Source organism: Oncorhynchus gorbuscha, linkage group LG07, assembly GCF_021184085.1.
Source record: "Oncorhynchus gorbuscha isolate QuinsamMale2020 ecotype Even-year linkage group LG07, OgorEven_v1.0, whole genome shotgun sequence".
NCBI lineage: Eukaryota > Metazoa > Chordata > Actinopteri > Salmoniformes > Salmonidae > Oncorhynchus > Oncorhynchus gorbuscha.
The window spans coordinates 87,017,321-87,042,111 of NC_060179.1; the positions used below are offsets into that span (position 1 = coordinate 87,017,321).

The 24,791-nt window shown below is 43.4% G+C and overlaps 1 protein-coding gene across 1 annotated transcript; it reads right to left on the reverse strand.

The window, feature by feature from the left end:
* Positions 1 to 1,343: 1,343 nt before the first annotated feature.
* LOC124039066 (protein jagged-1b-like) lies at positions 1,344 to 24,791 on the reverse strand. The gene is made up of 3 exons (XM_046354947.1): positions 24,586 to 24,791; positions 23,736 to 24,041; positions 1,344 to 1,403 (listed from the first exon to the last, which is right to left on the reverse strand). Exons 1-3 carry the CDS (start codon positions 24,661 to 24,663, stop codon positions 1,344 to 1,346), a joined length of 444 nt encoding a protein of 147 aa, XP_046210903.1. The 5' UTR covers positions 24,664 to 24,791.

Here is a 24,791-nt window from a genome sequence, read left to right on the forward strand (position 1 = left end):
TCTCACACAATTTCCAACTCAGTCAACATGGTGCTACATAACAGTGCCATGATGAAATGTAGACAGGTTGATCTGAAACGTAAACACACAAACACTACTGCACAATCTCATACACTGTACCGTGTTGGGGATTATACCGTGTTGGGGGTTATACCGTGTTGGGGGTTATACCGTGTTGGGGATTATACCGTGTTGGGGATTATACCGTGTTGGGGATTATACCGTGTTGGGGATTATACCGTGTTGGGGGTTATACCGTGTTGGGGGTTATACCGTGTTGGGGGTTATACCGTGTTGGGGGTTATACCGTGTTGGGGGTTATACCGTGTTGGGGATTATACCGTGTTGGGGATTATACCGTGTTGGGGATTATACCGTGTTGGGGATTATACCGTGTTGGGGATTATACCGTATAGCGGGGTATTTTGAACACCATTGAAACTTTCTTTGAAACGTTTCAATAAATTGTAATATTTGAAGCTACCTTTTAAGTTAATACCTGCAGTCAATTTATGCAATTACGTCAGGAGATGAAGCAGACTGCGTTCTTCATTTCAGCCGTCACATTATTTTACATGATGAAGTTTACCGTAGTTCCCCAGAACAGTTGAGCCTGTCACGTGTTGGTTTGTAAATAACAACATGAGAAAAAGGAAGCAGCTGAGCTCAGGTGTGTCTTTGGTTTGCTAGTAATCTCAGTAACTGGCTGAATGAATAAAGAGACTGGGCATCATATAGTGTCAGATTTCTGCCATGTTTGAGAAGGGGTTTGGATGAGTAATCTGTACAGCTGCCACTGCCATTTAGATTTACCTCTCCTCGGCCCCTCAGTCTGCTCATACAGTGTTCACCATAGGGAACCTATTCAATTCCTAGAGGAGCTATGTCCTTAACACTAAAAGTTCCAGAATGGGATGAAAATGGCAGCCATCTTGGTCAGGGAGAAATCCAAACAGTCTAATTGGAATGACTGGCAGTAGAGGGATTTCCCTCCATAGGGTAAAACCTAGATAATAATATTATTATTCCTTTATGGAGTAAAATAAAAGGAACGTGATATCAGAAATTGTGAAATAAAATTGTACTATACACTGACCTTAGCTGATAGGCCAGGTAGCAAAACAGACATAATATAATAATAATAATATATGCCATTTAGCAGACGCTTTTATCCAAAGCGACTTACAGTCATGTGTGCATACATTCTACGTATGGGTGGTCCCGGGAATCGAACCCACTACCCTGGCGTTACAAGCGCCATGCTCTACCAACTGAGCTACAGAAGGACCCTATTCCTGCATTGGAGCCAGGTCAGCATCCCCCCCCCCAACACACCCACAGAGCTACTCACCACTCGTGTCGTTATTAGCGTCCAAGGCTTCCACTATCAACGTGTATGACCTCTGGGGAAGACAAAGAGTTCAGGGTCAACAACCAAACAACATCTGAACATGAAAAAAATATATCAACTCAGCAAAAAAAAAGAAACGTCCCTTTTTCAGGACCCTGCCTTTCAAAGATTATTTATAAACATCCAAATAACTTCGCAGATCTTCATTGTAAAGGGTTTAAACACTGTTTACATTTACATTTAAGTCATTTAGCAGACGCTCTTATCCAGAGCGACTTACAAATTGGTGCATTCACCTTATGACATCCAGTGGAACAGTCACTTTACAATAGTGCATCTAAATCTTAAAGGGGGGTGAGAGGGATTACTTATCCTATCCTAGGTATTCCTTAAAGAGGTGGGGTTTCAGGTGTCTCCGGAAGGTGGTGATTGACTCCGCTGTCCTGGCGTCGTGAGGGAGTTTGTTCCACCATTTCCCATGCTTATTGTAAAGGGTTTAAACACTGTTTCCCTGCTTGTTGTAAAGGGTTTAAACACTGTTTCCCATGCTTGTTGTAATGGTTAAACACTGTTTCCCATGCTTATTGTAAAGGGTTTAAACACTGTTTCCCAATGCTTATTGTAAAGGGTTTAAACACTGTTTCCCATGCTTATTGTAAAGGGTTTAAACACTGTTTCCCAGGCTTATTGTAAAGGGTTTAAACACTGTTTCCCAGGCTTATTGTAAAGGGTTTAAACACTGTTTCCCAGGCTTATTTTAATGGGTTTAAACACTGTTTCCCAATGCTTATTGTAAAGGGTTTAAACACTGTTTCCCAGGCTTATTGTAAAGGGTTTAAACACTGTTTCCCAGGCTTATTGTAAAGGGTTTAAACACTGTTTCCCAGGCTTATTGTAAAGGGTTTGAACACTGTTTCCCAGGCTTATTGTAAAGGGTTTAAACACTGTTTCCCAGGCTTATTTTAATGGGTTTAAACACTGTTTCCCTGCTTGTTGTAAAGGTTTAAACACTGTTTCCCTGCTTGTTGTAAAGGTTTAAACACTGTTTCCCTGCTTGTTGTAAAGGTTTAAACACTGTTTCCCTGCTTGTTGTAAAGGTTTAAACACTGTTTCCCAGGCTTATTGTAATGGGTTTAAGCAATGTTTCCCTGCTTGTTGTAAAGGGTTTAAACACTGTTTCCCTGCTTGTTGTAAAGGGTTTAAACACTGTTTCCCATGCTTGCTGTAAAGGTTTAAACACTGTTTCCCATGCTTATTGTAAAGGGTTTAAACACTGTTTCCCATGCTTATTGTAATGGGTTTAAACACTGTTTCCCAGGCTTATTGTAAAGGGTTTAAACACTGTTTCCCAGGCTTATTGTAATGGGTTTAAACACTGTTTCCCAGGCTTATTGTAATGGGTTTAAACACTGTTTCCCAGGCTTATTGTAATGGGTTTAAACACTGTTTCCCTGCTTGTTGTAAAGGTTTAAACACTGTTTCCCTGCTTGTAAAGGTTTAAACACTGTTTCCCTGCTTGTTGTAAAGGTTTAAACACTGTTTCCCTGCTTGTTGTAAAGGTTTAAACACTGTTTCCCATGCTTATTGTAAAGGGTTTAATCACTGTTTCCCTGCTTGTTGTAAAGGTTTAAACAATGTTTCCCATGCTTGTTGTAAAGGGTTTAAACACTGTTTCCCATGCTTATTGTAAAGGGTTTAAACACTGTTTCCCATGCTTATTGTAAAGGGTTTAAACACTGTTTCCCATGCTTATTGTAATGGGTTTAAACACTGTTTCCCATGCTTGCTGTAAAGGTTTAAACACTGTTTCCCATGCTTATTGTAAAGGGTTTAAACACTGTTTCCCTGCTTGTTGTAAAGGGTTTAAACACTGTTTCCCATGCTTATTGTAAAGGGTTTAAACACTGTTTCCCTGCTTGTTGTAAAGGTTTAAACACTGTTTCCCTGCTTGTTGTAAAGGTTTAAACACTGTTTCCCTGCTTGTTGTAAAGGTTTAAACACTGTTTCCCATGCTTATTGTAAAGGGTTTAATCACTGTTTCCCTGCTTGTTGTAAAGGTTTAAACAATGTTTCCCATGCTTGTTGTAAAGGGTTTAAACACTGTTTCCCATGCTTATTGTAAAGGGTTTAAACACTGTTTCCCATGCTTATTGTAATGGGTTTAAACACTGTTTCCCATGCTTGCTGTAAAGGTTTAAACACTGTTTCCCAGGCTTATTGTAAAGGGTTTAAACACTGTTTCCCAGGCTTATTGTAAAGGGTTTAAACACTGTTTACATTTACATTTAAGTAATTTAGCAGACGCTCTTATCCAGAGCGACTTACAAATTGGTGCATTCACCTTATGACATCCAGTGGAACAGTCACTTTACAATAGTGCATCTAAATCTTAAAGGGGGGGGGGTGAGAGGGATTACTTATCCTATCCTAGGTATTCCTTAAAGAGGTGGGGTTTCAGGTGTCTCCGGAAGGTGGTGATTGACTCCGCTGTCCTGGCGTCGTGAGGGAGTTTGTTCCACCATTTCCCATGCTTATTGTAATGGTTAAACACTGTTTCCCATGCTTATTGTAAAGGGTTTAAACACTGTTTCCCAATGCTTATTGTAAAGGGTTTAAACACTGTTTCCCATGCTTATTGTAAAGGGTTTAAACACTGTTTCCCATGCTTATTGTAAAGGGTTTAAACACTGTTTCCCAGGCTTATTGTAAAGGGTTTAAACACTGTTTCCCAGGCTTATTGTAAAGGGTTTAAACACTGTTTCCCAGGCTTATTGTAAAGGGTTTAAACACTGTTTCCCAGGCTTATTGTAATGGGTTTAAACACTGTTTCCCAGGCTTATTGTAAAGGGTTTAAACACTGTTTCCCAGGCTTATTGTAATGGGTTTAAACACTGTTTCCCAGGCTTATTGTAATGGGTTTAAACACTGCTTCCCAGGCTTATTGTAATGGGTTTAAACACTGTTTCCCTGCTTGTTGTAAAGGTTTAAACACTGTTTCCCAGGCTTATTGTAATGGGTTTAAGCACTGTTTCCCTGCTTGTTGTAAAGGGTTTAAACACTGTTTCCCTGCTTGTTGTAAAGGGTTTAAACACTGTTTCCCATGCTTATTGTAAAGGGTTTAAACACTGTTTCCCTGCTTGTTGTAAAGGTTTAAACACTGTTTCCCTGCTTGTAAAGGTTTAAACACTGTTTCCCTGCTTGTTGTAAAGGTTTAAACACTGTTTCCCTGCTTGTAAAGGTTTAAACACTGTTTCCCTGCTTGTTGTAAAGGTTTAAACACTGTTTCCCTGCTTGTTGTAAAGGTTTAAACACTGTTTCCCTGCTTGTTGTAAAGGTTTAAACACTGTTTCCCATGCTTATTGTAAAGGGTTTAAACACTGTTTCCCAGGCTTGTTGTAAAGGTTTAAACACTGTTTCCCATGCTTATTGTAAAGGGTTTAAACACTGTTTCCCTGCTTGTTGTAAAGGTTTAAACACTGTTTCCCATGCTTATTGTAAAGGGTTTAAAAACTGTTTCCCTGCTTGTTCAATGGACCATAAACAATTTATGAACATGCACCTGTGGAACGATCTTAAGACACTAACAGCTTACAGATGGTAGGCAATTAAGGTCAGTTATGAAGACTTAGGACACTAAAAGAGGCCTTTCTACTGACTGAAAAACACCAAAAAGAAAGATGCCCAGGCGTGAAGGTGCCTTAGGCATGCTGCAAGGAGGCATGAGGACTGCATATGAGGCCAGGGCAATACATTGCAATGTCTACACTGTGAGAGGCCTAAGGCAGCGATACAGGGAGATGCCTAAGACAGCGATACAGGGAGACAGGACGGACAGGTGATCATCCTCGTAGTGGCAGACCACGTGTAACAACACCTGTACAGGATCGGTACATCAGAACATCACAGCTGCGGGACAGGTACAGGATGGCAACAACAACTGCCCGAGTTACACCAGGAATGCACAATCCCTCCATCAGTGCTCAGACTGTCCGCAATAGGCTGAGAGATGCTGGACAGAGGGCTTGTAGGCCTGTTGTAAGGCAGGTCCTCACCAGACATCACCGGCAACAGGAGATGCACAGCAGTACTTAATGCCACACCAGATACTAGCTGTTACTTTTGATTTTGACCCCCCCTTTGTTCAGGGACACATTATTCAATTTCTGTTAGTCACATGTCTGTGGAACTTGTTCAGTTTGTGTCTCAGTTGTTGAATCTTGTTCTGTTCATACAAATATTTACACATGTTAAGTTTGCTGAAAATAAACGCAGTTGACAGTGAGAAGACATTTATTTTTGCTGATATATATGTACAGTGCCTTGCGAAAGTATTCGGCCCCCTTGAACTTTGCGACCTTTTGCCACATTTCATTATCACAGTGCAGGTGCATTTATACGGAGACTTGATTACACACAGGTGGATTGTATTTATCATCATTAGTCATTTAGGTCAACATTGGATCATTCAGAGATCCTCACTGAACTTCTGGAGAGAGTTTGCTGCACTGAAAGTAAAGGGGCTGAATAATTTTGCACGCCCAATTTTTCAGTTTTTGATTTGTTAAAAAGTTTGAAATATCCAATAAATGTCGTTCCACTTCATGATTGTGTCCCACTTGTTGTTGATTCTTCACAAAAAAATACAGTTTTATATCTTTTTGAAGCCTGAAATGTGGCAAAAGGTCGCAAAGTTCAAGGTGGCCGAATACTTTCGCAAGGCACTGTATATATATAAAACACTGAAAACCTCTAACAGCAACAGTTCAAACTAACAACAACACCATCTGCGATAGTATCTGGTGTCTGTGTGACTGCAAACTATAAAATTAGGATTGAGAATCCTAGAACGGGATCTTCTTGTGATGGTATGAAGGGCAGCCATTTTGGTCAGGGAGTTGGTCAACCATGGTTTGCCAACGCTGTGATAAATGATTTTAATCCATTCTTTTACATGATCCTATCTGCACTGTTTTAACTAGGCAGACCATTTTAGGAATTATCCCATAAATTGCTGAAATCAAACTGCCAATATGCCAACATACCAGTGAAACAATGCTGTCAACCCACAGCCAGACACTGAAATCAGCTGAACAAAAATGAGACAAGTTGATTATACAACAAGAACTGCTATTGTCATATACAGTATATGCACATAATAGCATTTTTCATGGAGTATTTCTTGCCAATTGAAAGGGTTTTCCATGCTAGCAGTCGTGCCTGTATGTCACAGTCTCACAGTAGCAACGTAACTTGAAGTACAACAAGACAATACATTTCAGGCATTCACAGCTTAGATTTTGATACACATTTAGTCTTAAATTTACTGTTAAGTGAACCTTGCATTGTTATACATAGATACAATTTTTGTAAATGATTTCAGGTGGGCTTAAAGTGTACAGTAGCACAACAAGCACTCCTTCTATAGAGAATGTAAATTGCAATAAATATTGCTCAATACTAACTTTGCATAATATTGTAGTCCATTGTGTATATTTATACCACAAACCACTGGTTTCCATGTATGTTATGAGGAGACGTTGCTGTTCTGTCTTTTCACCATTAATCACTGTTGCTCCAAATAAGCACAGTATGCTCCTACCACGCCCGGTATGCTCCTACCACGCACCGGTATGCTCCTACCACGCCCGATATTCTCCTACCACGCACCGGTAAGCTCCTACAACACCCGGTATGCTCCTACCACACCCGGGATGCTCCTACCACGCCCGGGATGCTCCTACCACGCCCGGTATGCTCCTACCACGCCCGGTATGCTCCTACCACGCCTGGTATGCTCCCACTAAGCTCCTACCACGCCCTGTATTCTCCTACCACGCCCGGTATGCTCCTACCACACCCGGTATGCTCCTACCACACCCGGTATGCTCCTACCACGCCCGGTATGCTCCTATCACGCCCGGTATGCTCCTATCACGCCCGTTATGCTCCTCCCACGCCCGTTATGCTCCTCCCACGCCCGTTATGCTCCTCCCACGCCCGGTATGCTCCTCCCACGCCCGGTATGCTCCTACCACGCCCGGTATTCTCCTACCACGCCCGGTGTGCTCCTACCACGCCCGGTGTGCTCCTACCACGCCCGGTATGCTCCTACCACGCCCGGTATGCTCCCACTAAGCTCTTACCACGCCCGGTATTCTCCTACCACGAAACATGGGATTGTGTGTTTTTATCTGTAAAATTCAATGAGCATAGATATATTTTGTTCAGATCTAAGTTGGTTAAAACACATGGCTACAGTTCTGCATATTATGAATCTAGCCATGGTGCCTTTAGCAAACATTACAACCAATTAGAATCCTCGAATCTCTCCAAGACATCTGGACAGGAAGTGGTTGATGCAGAGAGAGAAGACAAAGACTAGGGTTGAGGGATAAAAGAAAATGGGACAAAAATACAAACAGATGAAGGAGAAGATGACTTTGGGACGACTACTCATGTAGTTCGGGCCGGAGCATTGTCATATTGTCACCTTTCATTCATCCCGGTGATGTGTGGTCCACCACCTGTACCTTTGTAATACACCAGTAGATTTGAAATTGTCAGCAGACAGGCTTTAGGAAGAAGTTTCTAATGTTTGATCAAATATTTTAAGTCATAAAAAGTAAGAAAACTTCATGTGAGATTAATGTTTCATGTCATCTCCACTTCTTTTCTTACAAAGATTAGGGCAATACGGATCCTTTAGAAAGATTAGGGCAATACGGATCCTTTACAAAGATTAGGGCAATACGGATCCTTCAGAAAGATTAGGGCAATACGGATCCTTTACAAAGATTAGGGCAATACGGAGCCTTTAGAAAGATTAGGGCAATACGGAGCCTTTAGAAAGATTAGGGCAATACGGAGCCTTCAGAAAGATTAGGGCAATACGGATCCTTTAGAAAGATTAGGGCAATACGGAGCCTTTAGAAAGATTAGGGCAATACGGAGCCTTCAGAAAGATTAGGGTAATACGGAGCCTTCAGAAAGATTAGGGCAATACGGAGCCTTTAGAAAGATTAGGGCAATACGGAGCCTTTAGAAAGATTAGGGCAATACGGAGCCTTTAGAAAGATTAGGGCAATACGGAGCCTTCAGAAAGATTAGGGCAATACGGAGCCTTCAGAAAGATTAGGGCAATACGGAGCCTTTAGAAAGATTAGGGCAATACGGAGCCTTTAGAAAGATTAGGGCAATACGGAGCCTTCAGAAAGATTAGGGCAATACGGAGCCTTCAGAAAGATTAGGGCAATACGGAGCCTTTAGAAAGATTAGGGCAATACGGAGCCTTTAGAAAGATTAGGGCAATATGGAGCCTTCAGACAGATTAGGGCAATACGGAGCCGTTATTTCACTGGCCACACACCCCATAATGTCAAAGTGGAATAATATCCATTTTTGTTTTGCAAATAAAAAAAATGAAAAGCTGAAATGTCTTGAGTCAATAAGTATTCAACCCCTTTGTTATGGCAGGCCTAAAGTTCAGGAGTAAACATTAACAAGTCATTAAATACGGAAATGGACTCATTGTGCAATAAGTGTTTAACATGATTTTTGCAGCCACTTCACGAGTGATACAAGTCAGTGTTCGACGTCCATCTGTGTCTGAGGACATTGGGAGATGACGTGGAAACTGGAAACTAGGGGGCAACAGTAAGCGCTGTTACCTTCAAGAAGAGTGTTGTGGACGGGGATGGCAGATGGGCATAAGCATCTGGTGCCAAAGGACCAGCAATAGTTGGGTTTTTTTCTGCGATTTTTGTTTTAAGCTTATCCCAAACCTTAACCGGAGTCAATCCCAAACCTTAACCGGAGTCAATCCCAAACCTTCACCGGAGTCAATCCCAAACCTTCACCGGAGTCAATCCCAAACCTTCACCGGAGTCAATCCCAAACCTTAACCGGAGTCAATACCAAACCTTAACCGGAGTCAATCCCAAACCTTAACCGGAGTCAATACCAAACCTTAACTGGAGTCAATCCCAAACCTTAACTGGAGTCAATCCCAAACCTTAACTGGAGTCAATCCCAAACCTTAACTGGAGTCAATACCTCAAGATTTTCAGAGGTAATGACTAAACTTACAAAATGTGACTTTTGGAAACAACTTCTAAATTTTACATTTGAGAAACATGGATGAACTTTTGAATGACTACCTCATCTCTGTACCCCACACATACAATTATCAGTCGAGCAGTGCATTTCAAACACCGATTCAACCACAAACGATAAGCGAGGTTTTCCAATGCCTCACAAAGGGCACATATTGGTAGGTGTGTAAAATAATAATAATAATAATAAAAATAATAAAAAAGCAAACATTGAATAATATTTTTATTATAGTGAGTTTATTAAATGACACCTTGGATGGTGTATCAATACAACCAGTCACGCCAAAGATACAGGCGTCCTTCCTAACTCAGTTGCCGGGGGGAAAAGAACAAACAGTTTGAGTTTAATGGCTGTGATGAGAAAACTGGATCAACAATCAACAATACTAACCTAATTGACAGAGTGAAAAGAAGGAAGCCTGTACAGAATAAACTATATTCCAAAACATGCATCCTGTTTGCAACAAGGCACTAAAGTAATACTTCAGAAAATGTGGCAAAGCAATTCACTTTCGTCCTGAATACATATTACTGAGTACCACTCTCCATGTTTTTAAGCATAGTGGTGTCTGCATCATGTTATGGGTATGCTTGTAGGACTGGGGAGTTTTCAGGATGAAAAAGAAATGGCATGGAGCTAAGGCAAAATCCTAGAGGAAAACCTGGTTCAGTCTGCTTTCCACCAGACACTGGGAGATTAATTCAAATTTCAGCAGGACAAAACACAAGGCCAAATATACACAGCAATTGCTTCCAAAGAAGACAGTGAATGTTCCTGAGTGGCCAACTTAGACTTAAAATTGTACCTGAAAATCTGTGGCAAGACATGAACCATGGTTGTCTAGCAATGATCAACAACCAATGTGTCAGAGCTTGAAGAATTTAGAAAATAATGAAATGGGTAAATAATCCACAATCCAGGTGTGCAAAGAGTTACCCAGAGAGACTCACAGCTGTTCTCACTCTTAGAGACTCACCCAGAAAGACTCACAGCTGTAATCAATGCCAAAGGTGTGAATCTGGAATCTGGTGTGAATCTGGAAACAATCTGGAACTTTGAAGGTTTATGACATACAGTGGCTTGCGAAAGTATTCACCCCCTTTGGCGTTTTTTCCTATTTTGTTGCCTTACAACCTGGAATTAAAATATATTTTTTGTGGGGGGGTGTTGTATCATTTGATTTACACAACATGCCTTCCACTTTGTAGATGCATAATATATTTTATCATTAAACAAGAGATAGGACCAAAAAACAGAACTTGAGCGTGCATAACGAATCACCGCCCCAATGTCAATACTTTGTTGAGCCACCTGCTGCAGCAATTATGGCACATCTAGCCACTGGGATGTTTTCGCATTCTTCAAGGCAAAACTGCTCCAGCTCCTTCAAGTTGGATGGGTTCCGCTGGTGTTCAGCAATCTTTAAGTCATACTACATATTCTCAATTGGATTGAGGTCTGGGCTTTGAGAAAGCCATTCCAAGACATTTAAATGTTTCCCCTTAAACCACTTGAGTGTTGCTTTAGCAGTATGCTTAGGGTCATTGTCCTGCTGGAAGGTGAACCTCTGCCCCAGTTTCAAATCTCTGGAAGACTGAAACAGGTTTCCCTCAAGAATTTCTCTGTATTTAGCACCATCCATCAATCCTTCAATTCTGACCAGTTTCCAAGTCCCTGCCGATGAAAAACATGATGTTCTCGGGGTGATGAGAGGTGTTGAGTTTGCACCAGACAGAGTTTTCCTTAATGGCCAAAAAGCTCAATTTTATTCTCCTCTGACCATAGTACCTTCTTCCATATGTTTGGGGAGTCTCCCACATGCCTTTTGGTGAACACCAAATGTGTTTGCTTATTTTTTTCTTTAAGCAATGGCTTTTTTTCTGGCCCCTTTTACGTAACGGACAGCTCTGTGGAGTTTACGGCTTAAAGTGCTCCTATGGACAGATACTCCAATCTCCGCAATGGAGCTTTGCAGCTCCTTCAGAGTTATCTTTGGTCTCTTTGTTGCCTCTCTGATTACTGCCCTCCTTGCCTGGTCCGTGAGATTAGGTGGGCAGCCCAGGTTTGTTGTGGTGCCATATTCTTTCCATTTATGAATGGATTTAATGGTGCTCAAAGTTACAGATATTTTTCATAACCCAATCCTGATCTGTACTTCTCTACAACTTTGTCCCTGACATATTTGGAGAGCTCCTTGGTCTTCATGGTGCCCCTTGCTTAGTGGTGTTGCTGACTCTGGGGCCTTTCAGAACAGGTGTATATATACACCGAGATCATGTGACACTTAACTAAAGTCCATCTGTGTGCAATCTAACTAATTGTGTGACTTCAGAAGGTAATTGGTTGCACCAGATCTAATTTAGAGGCTTCATAGCAAAGGGGCTGAATACATATGCACGCACCACTTTTCAGTTGTCATTTTTTTAAAGATTTTTTTTTAAATAAACAAGTTATTTTTTTCATTTCACTTCACCAATTTGGACATATATAAACTTTATTTAACTGTGGCTAGATAACACTGCTGCTCCATCCTGGGTCTCTGACTCCTCTCTACAGATTAGGCGTCAAACAAAGAAACCAACAGTCCGACACCCTCAGCAAGAAACCAACAGTCCGTCACCCTCTGAAGCTCCTGAGGCACCTGGTTTATTGTGTCAAGGCAGGACAACAGGACCGTCACACCCTGCACCTCAAAACATGACTGCTAATCCCCTATGAACTGCCGTTCGGCAAAGGTTTGGACACACCTACTTAGGGCTCGGTGTCCGGCAGACGCACCACAGACCCCTCCATACTGTGGTAGACGGAGAAGGATACAGTGATTTATTTACAATTCAAGGCACACTTAAACAGCATGGCTACCACAGCATTCTGCAGCGATACACCACCCCATCTGGTTTGGGCTTAGTGGGACTATCATTTGTTTTTCAACAGGACAATGACCCAACACACCTCCAGGCTGTGTAAGAGCTATGACCAAGAAGGACAGTGATGGAGTGCTGCAGTCCTTAGATGACCTGGCCTCCACAATCACCAGACCTCAACCCAAATGAGAAGGTTTGGTGTGGTGCTCAGCATATGTGGGAACTCCTTCAAGAGTTTTGGAAAAGCCTTCCAGGTGAAGCTGGATAAGAGAATGCCAAGAGTATGCAAAGCTGTCATCAAGGCAAGGGGTGGCTATTTTGAAGAAACTCAAAAACAAATCAAATTCTATTTTATATACACACTTTTTTTGGTTACAACATGATTCCATGTTATTTCATAGTTGATGTCTTCATTATTATTCTACAATGTAGAAAATAGTAAAAATAAAGAAAACCCTGGAATGACTAAGTGTTTCTAAAACGTTTGACCGGTACTGTAGTTAAACACATCTTGTAACCTTGTGGGGACACACAATTCAGTCCCATTCAAAATCAAAATTTCCCTAACCCGTACTCTTAACCTAACCCTACCCCAAACACAAAACTTTAACCCTAGCTCTTAACCCTGGTACTGAGAGAGAGATACAGTTGAAGTCGGAAGTTTACATACACCTTAGCCAAATACACTGCTCAAAAAAATACAGGGAACACTAAAATAACACATCCTAGATCTGAATGAAATATTCGTATTAAATATTTTTTTGTTTACATAGTTGAATGTGCTGACAACAAAATCACACAAAAATGATCATTGGAAATCAAATTTATCAACCCATGGAGGGTGTGAATTTGGAGTCACACTCAAAATTAGGCTGATCCAACTTTGATGTCCTTAAAACAAGTCAAAATGAGGCTCAGTAGTGTGTGTGGCCTCCGCATGCCTGAATGACCTCCCTACAATGCCTGGGCATGCTCCTGATGAGGTGGTGGATGGTCTCCTGAGGGATCTCCTCCCAGACCTGGACTAAAGCATCTGCCAACTCCTGGACAGTCTGTGGTGCATGGACAGTCTGTGGTGGATGGAGCGAGACATGATGTCCCAGATGTGCTCAATTGGATTCAGGTCTGGTGAACGGGCGGGCCAGTCCATAGCATCACTGCCTTCACCTTGCAGGAACTGCTGACACACTCCAGCCACATGAGGTCTAGCATTGTCTTGCATTAGGAGGAACCCAGGGCCAACCGCACCAGCATATGGTCTCACAACGGACCGGGGATCTCATCTCGGTACCTAATGGCAGTCAGGCTACCTCTGGCGAGCACATGGAGGGTTGTGCGGCCCCCCAAAGAAATGCCACCCCACACCATGACTGACCCACCGCCAAACCGGTCATGCTGGAGGATGTTGCAGGCAGCAGAATGTTCTCCACGGCATCTCCAGACTGTCATGTCTGTCACATGTGCTCAGTGTGAACCTGCTTTCATCTGTGAAGAGCACAGGGCACATTTGTGGCCTGCTGGAGGTCATTTTGCAGGGCTCTGGCAGTGCTCCTCCTGCTCCTCCTTGCACAAAGGCGGAGGTAGCGGTCCTGCTGCTGGGTTGTTGCCCTCCTACGGCCTCCTCCACGTCTCCTGATGTACTAGCCTGTCTCCTGGTAGCGCCTCCATGCTCTGGACACTACGCTGACCGACACAGCAAACCTTCTTGCCACAGCTCACATTGATGTGCCATCCTGGATGAGCTGCACTACCTGAGCCACTTGTGTGGGTTGTAGACTCCGTCTCATGCTACCACTAGAGTGAAAGCACCGCCAGCATTCAAAAGTGTCCAAAACAAAACATCAGCCAGGAAGCTGAGAAGTGGTCTGTGGTCTGTGGTCCCCACCTGCAGAACCACTCCTTTATTGGGGGTGTCTTGCTAATTGCCTATAATTTCCACCTGTTGTCTATTCCATTTGCACAACAGCATGTGAAATTTATTGTCAATCGGTGTTGCTTCCTAAGTGGACAGTTTGATATCCCAGAAGTGTTGGGTGAATTTTGGCCCATTCCTCCTGACAGAGCTGGTGTAAATGAGTCAGGTTGGTAAGCCTCCTTGCTCGCACACACTTTTTCAGTTCTGCCCACAAGTTCTATATGGGATTGAGGTCAGAGTTTTGTGATGGCCACTCCAATACCATGACATTGTTGTCCTTAAGCCATTTTGCCACAACTCTGGAAGTACGCTTGGGGTTATTGTCCACTTGGAAGACCCATTTGTAATCAAGCTTTAACTTCCTGACTGATGTCTTGAAATGTTGCTTCAATATATCCACATAATTTCCCTTCCTCGTGATTGCTATCTATTTTGTGAAGTATACCCGTCCCTCCTGCAGCAAAGCAACCCCACAACATTTTTTATTTTACCTTTATTTAACCAGGTAGGCTAGTTGAGAACAAGTTCTCATTTGCAACTGCGACCTGGCCAAGATAAAGCAAAGCAGTTCGACACATACAACAACACAGAGTTACACATGGAATAAACAAAACATACAGTCAATAATACAGTAGAACAAAAGAAAACAAAAAGTCTATATACAGTGAGTGAAAATGAGGTAAGTTAAGGAAATAAATAGGCCATGGTGGCGAAGTAATTACAATATAGCAATTAAACACTGGAATGGTAGATCGGCAGAAGATGAATGTGCAGGTAGAGATACTGGGGTGCAAAGGAGCAAAATAAATAAATAAATACCAGTATGGGGATGAGGTAGGTAGATGGGCTGTTTATAGATGAGCTATGTACAGGTGCAGTGATCTGTGAGCTGCTCTGACAACTGGTGCTAAAAGTTAGTGAGGGAGATATGAGTCTCCAGCTTCAAAGATTTTTGCAATTCGTTCCAGTCATAGGCACCAGAGAACTGGAAAGAAAGACGACCAAAGGAGGAATTGGCTTTGGGGGTGACCAGTGAGATATACCTGCTGGAGCGCGTGCTACGAGTGGGTGCTGCTATGGTGACATGATGCTGCCACCCCCACAACATGATGCTGACACCCCAGTCCTTGGTTCCAAATATTGGGGAACATGCCAGAGCTGAGGATGATGTTAAAGAGTTTAATATTTAAGCCAATTGGAGTTTGAGGACTGTATATTTGATCATTTCATTGAGGATACCATCAACACCACAGAACCACAGAACCCACTTTTTGGGTTGGAGGGTTTTTATTTTGTCCTGTAGTTCATTCAATGTAATTGGAGAATCCAGTGGGTCCTGGTCTTTAATAGTTGATTCTAAGATTTGTATTTGATCATGTATATGTTTTTTCTGTTTGTTCTTTGTTATAGAGCCAATAAGATTGGAGAAGTGGTTTACCCACATCTCCATTTTGGATAGATAACTCGTGTTTTACAATTTTCCCCAGAAGTGGTTAGCCTCTTTGAGATAGGGGGCAGCATTTTCACTTTTGGATAAATAGAGTGCCCAATTTCAACTTCCTGCTACTCATGCCAATAATACAAGATAAGCATATTATTAGTAGATTTGGATAGAAAACACTCTGAAGTTTCTAAAACTTATGTAGCAGGCAAAACCCTGAGGACAAACCATTCAGAATTATGATTTTTTAGGTCACTGTCTATTCAATGGGTTTTCATTGGGAAACGAGATTTCTTAGGAACCTGTTAGCAGTTCCTACCGCTTCCACTGGATGTCACCAGTCTTTGGAAATTGGTTGAGGTTATTAATTTAAGTTATTCCTTTGTGTAATGAAGAAGTACGGTCATCTTTGATCAGGGTAACGTTGTGTACTGTTTGAGAGTTGCGCAAGACTAGAAAAGTAGCGTTAGTTTGTGATCCTCCTGTATTGAAAACAGATAAACCAGTCTTCAATTTGATCGATTATCAACGTTTAAAAATACCTAAAGTTGTATTACAAAAGTAGTTTGAAATGTTTTGGCAAAGTTTACAGGTAACTTTTGAGATATTTTGTAGTCACGTTGCGCAAATTGGAAGCTGTTTTTTTTCCTGGATCAAATGCGCCAAATAAAGTGGACATTTTGGATATATATTGACGGAATTAACCGAACAACAGGACCATTTGTGATGTTTATGGGACATATTGGAGTGCCAACAGAAGAAGCTCGTCAAAGGTAAGGCATGATTTATATTTTATTTCTGCGTTTTGTGTGGGTCCTGCAGGGTTGAAATATGCTACTCTCTCTTTGTTTACTGTTGTGCTATCATCAGATAATAGCTTCTTATGCTTTCGCCGAAAAGCCCTTTTGAAATATGACATGTTGGCTGGATTCACAATGAGCGTAGCTTTAATTTGGTATCTTACATGTGTGATTTAAACTTTGAATTTTATCGTATTTTATTTGAGAGAGAGGTTAAACAGGTCAACATTTTTCTTAAGTTGTCTGTTAGACATTTTTAGATTTGATAGGGAAGCTGAGAGGTCAAATATACTGTTTAGGTTTTCTACTGCCATGTTTACACCTTCACTGTTACAGTGGAACGTTTTACCCAGGAAATTGTCCAAAAGGGATTGAATTTGTTGTTGCCTTATTGTTTTTTGGTTGGTTTCCACACTACTTTCCTTCCATCTATAGCATTTCTTAATATTATTCAGTTCCTTTGATGCCTCATGATTGAGTATTGCTCTGTTCAAGTAGACTGTGATTTTGCTGTGATCTGATAGGGGTGTCAGTGGGCTGACTGTGAACGCTCTGAGAGACTCTGGGTTGAGGTCAGTGATAAAGTAGTCTACAGTACTACTGCCAAGAGATGAGCTATAGGTGTACATACCATAGGAGTCCCCTCAAAGCCTACCATTGACTAAATCAAATCAAATCAAATTTTATTTGTCACATACACATGGTTAGCAGATGTTAATGCGAGTGTAGCGAAATGCTTGTGCTTCTAGTTCCGACAATGCAGTGTACATACCCAGCGTGCGACAGAGCTGCAGGAGTTGTGACCCGTTTTTGTTGGTTATGATGTCATAGTTGTGCCTTGGGAGGCATATGGCGGAGGGAATGCTGTCACCTCCAGGGTAGGTGTTTGTCCCCCTGTGTGCTGAGGGTATCTTCTCTGTGGCTGTGAATGGAGCTATTGTACATGGTTACAATCAGCTTGGCAGACTGTTCATCTCATTGACTTTAGATTTAGTCAACCCTGTGATGTTGTAGACATTGGCAGGACCTGGCGATCAGTTTGTCCACAGATAGTCGCCTGCACAAGCAGCACAAGGCTAAGGTCCATGTTGATATCAATGTCATGACAACTTGATAACACAAATTAACGAAAACAGAAAACTTTCCATAAGAAAAAAAGACTGTTTCAAGTCTCTCATTATAGTAAACTACCCGGACATGGGAACATTATTTAAATGGATGGACTTATCTCAGCAATGCTCTGATGACAGCTGTCCACGATAGGGTCAGACAGGGTTCCATTTCAGTCTTGATGGGTCTTGGCCCTAGTTGCCGTTGTACAGAACAACAGAGGAGGTCTTTCCCCATTGGTTAGGCCTAGAGGTCGCTATAATAGAATGGAGGCAGTCTTTCTTTGAGCTCAGTCTTCCTCCCCTCCCAGGTGTCTCTGTACTTCAGCAAGCAGCAACAATCACCAGGGTTAGTTATCATATCAACTCTTTGTACTCAGAAAATTGATTGGCTCTTGTGGACAGACGGCAGAGGTGGGTGATTGGTTGGGTGCAACTGGTTGATAAAAAGGGACATGGAAAAGGACTGAAGCTCTGCTGGGCCTGGAGCTGGCCTGCTGTCCCTCCCAGCTATGTCTGCCACTGGGCCTGGCCTGCTGTCCCTCCCAGCTATGTCTGCCACTGGGCCTGGCCTGCTGTCCCTCCCAGCTATGCCCGTCACTGGGCCTGGCCTGCTGTCCCTCCCAGCTATGCCAGTCACTGGGCCTGGCCTGCTGTCCCTCTCAGCTATGCCTGCCACTGGGCCTGGCCTGCTGTCCCTCCCAGCTATGCCTGCCACTGGGCCTGGCCTGTTGTCCCTCCCAACTATGTCTGCCACTGGGCCTGGCCTGCTGTCCCTCCCAGCTATGCCTGCCACTGGGCCTGGGCCGGCTGTCCCTCCCAGCTATGTCTGCCACCGGGCCTGGTCTGCTGTCCCTCCCAGCTATGTCTGCCACTGGGCCTGGGCCTGGCCTGTTGTCCCTCCCAACTATGTCTGCCACTGGGCCTGGGCTTGGCCTGCTGTCCCTCCCGGCTATGTCTGCCACTGGGCCTGGCCTGCTGTCCCTCCCAGCTATGCCTGCCACTGGGCCTGGTTTGCTGTCCCTCCCAGCTATGCCCGTCACTGGGCCTGTGGCTTTGATTGGGTCCCTCTCGTCCCTTCACACTTGGTTGGAACTCAGGCATTTCCTTAACCACACCACTCACACTCCACTGCTGTACTTAATGAGGATTGGCCTGGCTATCCATCCACACGCTGTGACAGTATAAAGACAACCAGCTCAGCCAAAAGCGTCTTCAGCATTCCCCCTATCTTGATATAAACTAGTTATTAAAGTAAGTAGTTAGACAACTTATTAACATTCAGCGAACCATGCTTTCCAGACACAGACAAACAGAGACAGACAAACAGAGAGAGAGACAGAAAGAGACAGACAAACAGAGAGAGAGAGACAGAGAGAAACACAGACAGACAAACAGAGAGAAACAGAAAGAGAGAGAAACAGAAAGAGAGAGACACACAGAGAGAAACAGAAAGAGAGAGAGACACAGAGAGAAACAGAAAGAGAGAGAGACACAGAGAGAAACAGAAAGAGAGAGAGACACAGAGAGAAACAGAAAGAGAGAGAGACACAGAGAGAAACAGAAAGAGAGAGAGACAGAGAGAAACAGAAAGAGAGAGACAGAGACAGACAAACCGAGAGAGACAAACCGAGAGAGACAAACCGAGAGAGACAAACCGAGAGAGACAAACCGAGAGAGACAAACCGAGAGAGACACAGAGAGAGACAAACCGAGAGAGACAGAGAGAGACAAACCGAGAGAGACAAACCGAGAGAGACACAGAGAGAGACACAGAGAGAGACACAGAGAGAGACACAGAGAGAGAGAGAGAGAAACAGAGAGAGAGAGAGACACAGAGAGAGAGAGACACACAGAGAGAGAGAGACACACAGAGAGAGAGAGACACACAGAGAGAGAGAGACACACAGAGAGAGAGAGACACAGAGAGAGAGAGACACAGAGAGAGAGAGACACAGAGAGAGAGAGACACAGAGAGAGAGAGAGACAGAGAGAGAGAGAGACAGAGAGAGAGAGAGACAGAGAGAGAGCAGGAGACAGAGAGAGAAAAAGAGACAGACAGGCTCAATGGCCCTTTGGACAGGGACCATGGTGACAGGGAAGGACCAGCCAGGCTGACTGTTCCACCTTACTGCACCCTGTGTGTGGCAGCCTCGGGAAGCCTTCTGAAAACTACAAACTGTCCCAAATTCAGATCTGTTTAAAATCACCAAGATATGCATTTAGCGGCACACCGTCTGTATTTGAGTATTTTGAAAGTTATATAATCTTGAAAACTTGATTACTGACATGCAAAGCATTTTGGGGATTATATCAACAATTGACTGAGGAAACAAATACCAAGAGAGCTTTTGGATGGAATTTCCCTTTAAAAGGGTTGACTTTTGCCAAAAAGTAAAACCAGCATTCAAAGAGTCCATTATGTTTTTTACTAATTCCATTGAGCTAAAAATAGCAAACACTTCGTTTGACTGTTTTAAAAGACTTCTCAGATACTGGGGAGGAGGAACTAGGTTGTACATGTCAATTTCCAGTCTGCCTATACAACCCATCAAGCAGTAATGCACTACTATTGGGACATTTCTATTGGTTACATTGCAACAGGAAAGATGAATCATGCATATCTATCTATCGATCTAGATCTTATGAAATAGGCCTAGAACTTGAACCCAGATCTGACAGCAGCATGTAGGGACTAGGAGGAAGAACATAGTGGGGCTGGAGAAGAGTGAAACCTGGGCCAAGTTGTTTAACGTTGCAGAACGCCACCAATACAGCTGATGTTAAGAGGCATACATGTTCTACATTGCATATTTCTATCTGAGTGTTCAAACGTTTTCGTCCTGCGGAACGCTCCCCTTAAGGGTCAAATTAGTCTCTTCCCAAAGCTGTAGTGGAGTGCCCCGAGTGAGTCTGCCAGGCAAGACTAGAGTCATACCACATGTTTACTGTCTCTTGTTCATATCAACACTGGGGTTAGTAAACCACAATCTCCCACACAATATCATAACACCAAACCAGAGTCCCTGTCACAACATGACATTAATTCACAGTGTAAGAATTGAGAGGTGGGAACCAGAACAGACATGATCAAAGGGTGGAGTCCTCTGACAACTTGGGGCCAGCTGGATACAGGGTGGAGTCCTCTGACAACTTGGGGCCAGCTGGATACAGGGTGGAGTCCTCTGACAACTTGGGGCCAGCTGGATACAGGGTGGAGTCCTCTGACAACTTGGGGCCAGCTGGATACAGGGTGGAATAGTAACAACTTGGGGCCAGCTGGATACAGGGTGGAATAGTAACAACTTGGGGCCAGCTGGATACAGAATACAGGGTGGAATAGTAACAACTTGGGGCCAGCTGGATACAGAATACAGGGTGGAATAGTAACAACTTGGGGCCAGCTGGATACAGGGTGGAATAGTAACAACTTGGGGCCAGCTGGATACAGGGTGGAATAGTAACAACTTGGGGCCAGCTGGATACAGGGTGGAATAGTAACAACTTGGGGCCAGCTGGATACATGGTGGAATAGTAACAACTTGGGGCCAGCTGGATACAGAATACAGGGTGGAATAGTAACAACTTGGGGCCAGCTGGATACAGAGTGGAATAGTAACAACTTGGGGCCAGCTGGATACAGGGTGGAATAGTAACAACTTGGGGCCAGCTGGATACAGAATACAGGGTGGAATAGTAACAACTTGGGGCCAGCTGGATACAGAGTGGAATAGTAACAACTTGGGGCCAGCTGGATACAGGGTGGAATAGTAACAACTTGGGGCCAGCTGGATACAGGGTGGAATAGTAACAACTTGGGGCCAGCTGGATACAAAGTGGAATAGTAACAACTTGGGGCCAGCTGGATACAGGGTTGAATAGTAACAACTTGGGGCCAGCTGGATACAGGGTGGAATAGTAACAACTTGGGGCCAGCTGGATACAGGGTGGAATAGTAACAACTTGGGGCCAGCTGGATACAGGTTGGAATAGTAATAACTTGGGGCCAGCTGGATACAGAATACAGGGTGGAATAGTAACAACTTGGGGCCAGCTGGATACAGGTTGGAATAGTAACAACTTGGGGCCAGTAGGATACAGAATACAGGGTGGAATAGTAACAACTTGGGGCCAGCTGGATACAGGTTGGAATAGTAACAACTTGGGGCCAGCTGGATACAGAATACAGGGTGGAATAGTAACAACTTGGGGCCAGCTGGATACAGGTTGGAATAGTAACAACTTGGGGCCAGTAGGATACAGAATACAGGGTGGAATAGTAACAACTTGGGGCCAGCTGGATACAGGGTGGAGTCCTCTGACAACTTGGAGCCAGCTGGATACAGAATACAGGGTGGAATAGTAACAAGTTGGGGCCAGCTGAATACAGAATACAGGGTGGAATAGTAACAACTTGGGGCCAGCTGGATACAGGGTGGAATATTAACAACTTGGGGCCAGCTGGATACAGGGTGGAATAGTAACAACTTGGGGCCAGCTGGATACAGGGTGGAATAGTAACAACTTGGGGCCAGCTGGATACAGGGTGGAATAGTAACAACTTGGGGCCAGCTGGATACAGGGTGGAATAGTAACAACTTGGGGCCAGCTGGATACAGAGTGGAATAGTAACAACTTGGGGCCAGCTGGATAGTTTATGTGTCGGGGGGCTAGGGTCAGTTTGTTATATCTGGAGTACTTCTCCTGTCCTATTCGGTGTCCTGTGTGAATCTAAGTGTGCATTCTCTAATTCTCTCTTTCTTTCTCTCTCTCGGAGGACCTGAGCCCTAGGACCATGCCCCAGGACTACCTGACATGATGACTCCTTGCTGTCCCCAGTCCACCTGGCCATGCTGCTGCTCCAGTTTCAACTGACCTGAGCCCTAGGACCATGTCCCAGGACTACCTGACATGATGACTCCTTGCTGTCCCCAGTCCACCTGGCCATGCTGCTGCTCCAGTTAACTGTTCTGCCTTATTATTATTCGACCATGCTGGTCATTTATGAACATTTGAACATCTTGGTCATGTTCTGTTATAATCTCTACCCGGCACAGCCAGAAGAGGACTGGCCACCCCACATATGCTCTCTCTAATTCTCTCTTTCTTTCTCTCTCTCGGAGGACCTGAGCCCTAGGACCGTGCCCCAGGACTACCTGACATGATGACTCCTTGCTGTCCTGAAGTCCACCTGACTGTGCTGCTGCTCCAGTTTCAACTGTTCTGCCTTATTATTATTCGACCATGCTGGTCATTTATGAACATTTGAACATCTTGGTCATGTTCTGTTATAATCTCTACCCGGCACAGCCAGAAGAGGACTGGCCACCCCACATAGCCTGGTTCCTCTCTAGGTTTCTTCCTAGGTTTTGGCCTTTCTAGGGAGTTTTTCCTAGCCACCGTGCTTTTACACCTGCATTGTTTGCTGTTTGGGGTTTTAGGCTGGGTTTCTGTACAGAACTTTGAGATATCAGCTGATGTACGAAGGGCTATATAAATAAAATTGATTTGATTTAATTTTGATTTGGATACAGGGTGGAATAGTAACAACTTGGGGCCAGCTGGATACAGGGTGGAATAGTAACAACTTGGGGCCAGCTGGATACAGGGTGGAATAGTAACAACTTGGGGCCAGCTGGATACAGAGTGGAATAGTAACAACTTGGGGCCAGCTGGATAACAGAACTCCATGGGGCAACCTCTGCCAGATGTTATTGATAGAAGAATACTCTGAATGAAGAAATAAAAAAACCTCATCCTACTGTATGCTCTCTATATTTCTAGCATTATAATGACTGGCATAATTTAAATCGTGGATTTATCTTTGTAGAAAACAAATGACAATTTCACACCTGTGGTCTGGTGAATTAGTTAATGAGGACGCCATAGAGATCTCCCGTGTCAAATGGCTTAATGGTAGGTAGGTTGACAGACAATATGCAATATTAAATAATTATCTGTGTTTTATTCTTATTGGACGAGACAAGTGATTGATTGGCAGTATAATTGCAAATATAACCGTGCTAAAGTTACATCCCATAACACGTATTTTTTTTAAACCACCAAAATATTATGGTTATCCTGTTTTAACAGTCTAGCCTAATTATTTTAGGTCACTGAAGAGGTCGAAGATAGTTACTTACTGGCCAGGCAAAACTGAACGGCAAAACAATCCTGGATCCTTCATTCCTCGCAGAGCTCTTCAAAGAAAATACATTTCCTCCCAGGACAGGCGTAGATCCGGACCCGAAACTGCACGGTCCCGCAGCCGAGACCCGCGACTGGTATTCCTTCAAACACACTTTAAAATACGTATCACACTCATCCATCCTGCATTTCCGATCCCCGGTGATCCGTGAACCGTCACAACACTGCCCGTTAAGAAGCTCGCCGTTCCGGTTGTTCATCGATAAGATGTCCAACTCGAACTGACCGGTTCCCTCCACCACCTGTTGGTAAAGCAGAACCAAGAAACGGTGAAACCGCTGGACATGGGGAGATTGTAACGGCGCAGACATTCGGTGCAGTTCGCTTTTATAGATTCCTGCAAAGTAAAGTGTTGCTGAGAATTCCACATTTCGTGGAGTTAAAATCTCAGCGAAGCAAAGTGAAATTATTGCACTGCAAATAGATAGTCAGCTAGAAAACTTTTTAAAAAACAGTTGCAAGCGCATCTACAAAACTATGTAAACTGTGGATAATATCACACTAATTGAACCATAAAGTTCTCGAAAACAACTAAATGTGACTTGTTAAACACATTTGACCGGGCAAAACTCAAAACGGGCTTGGTGAGGAGGGTTGCACCCGATCAATGCAGTCCAACAACACAGAAAAACACAAACAACCATAGAATTTATAGACTCTAACTAGACATTTCCCACAGTCCGAACATGATGTTTTAAATCAAAGTAGCATACTGAAGAATCAATGCGTCCACAGTAGCCCTCTGGGCATATTCCACAATGTGCAACAGTAAAGTAATCCACATACCTTTGCATAAAACCACAACAATAACGCATGTAAACAAAAAGCAGCAACGCCAACAACTGAGCCCAGTCTCAAAATCATGTCTCTGGTGTTGTCTTGCCGCTCCGCTTGGAAACTAGACCGCGTCTGGCCGATTAAAAGCACCAACGCACTTCTCCAATGTAAAACATGCACGGAGTAGAGAACAAGACCTTCCCCAACAAGACACA

Bases quoted from the DNA above. Each gene is read 5' to 3' on its own strand.
- LOC124039066 (XM_046354947.1), bottom strand. From the start codon at position 24,663: ATGATTTTGAGACTGGGCTCAGTTGTTGGCGTTGCTGCTTTTTGTTTA. The intron at 24,042-24,585 runs GTATGTGGATTA...CTTTACCAACAG, and splicing joins TGTTGTGGTTTTATGCAAAG to GTGGTGGAGGGAACCGGTCA. The intron at 1,404-23,735 runs GTAAGTAACTAT...TGTCTTCCCCAG, and splicing joins CGTTCAGTTTTGCCTGGCCA to AGGTCATACACGTTGATAGT.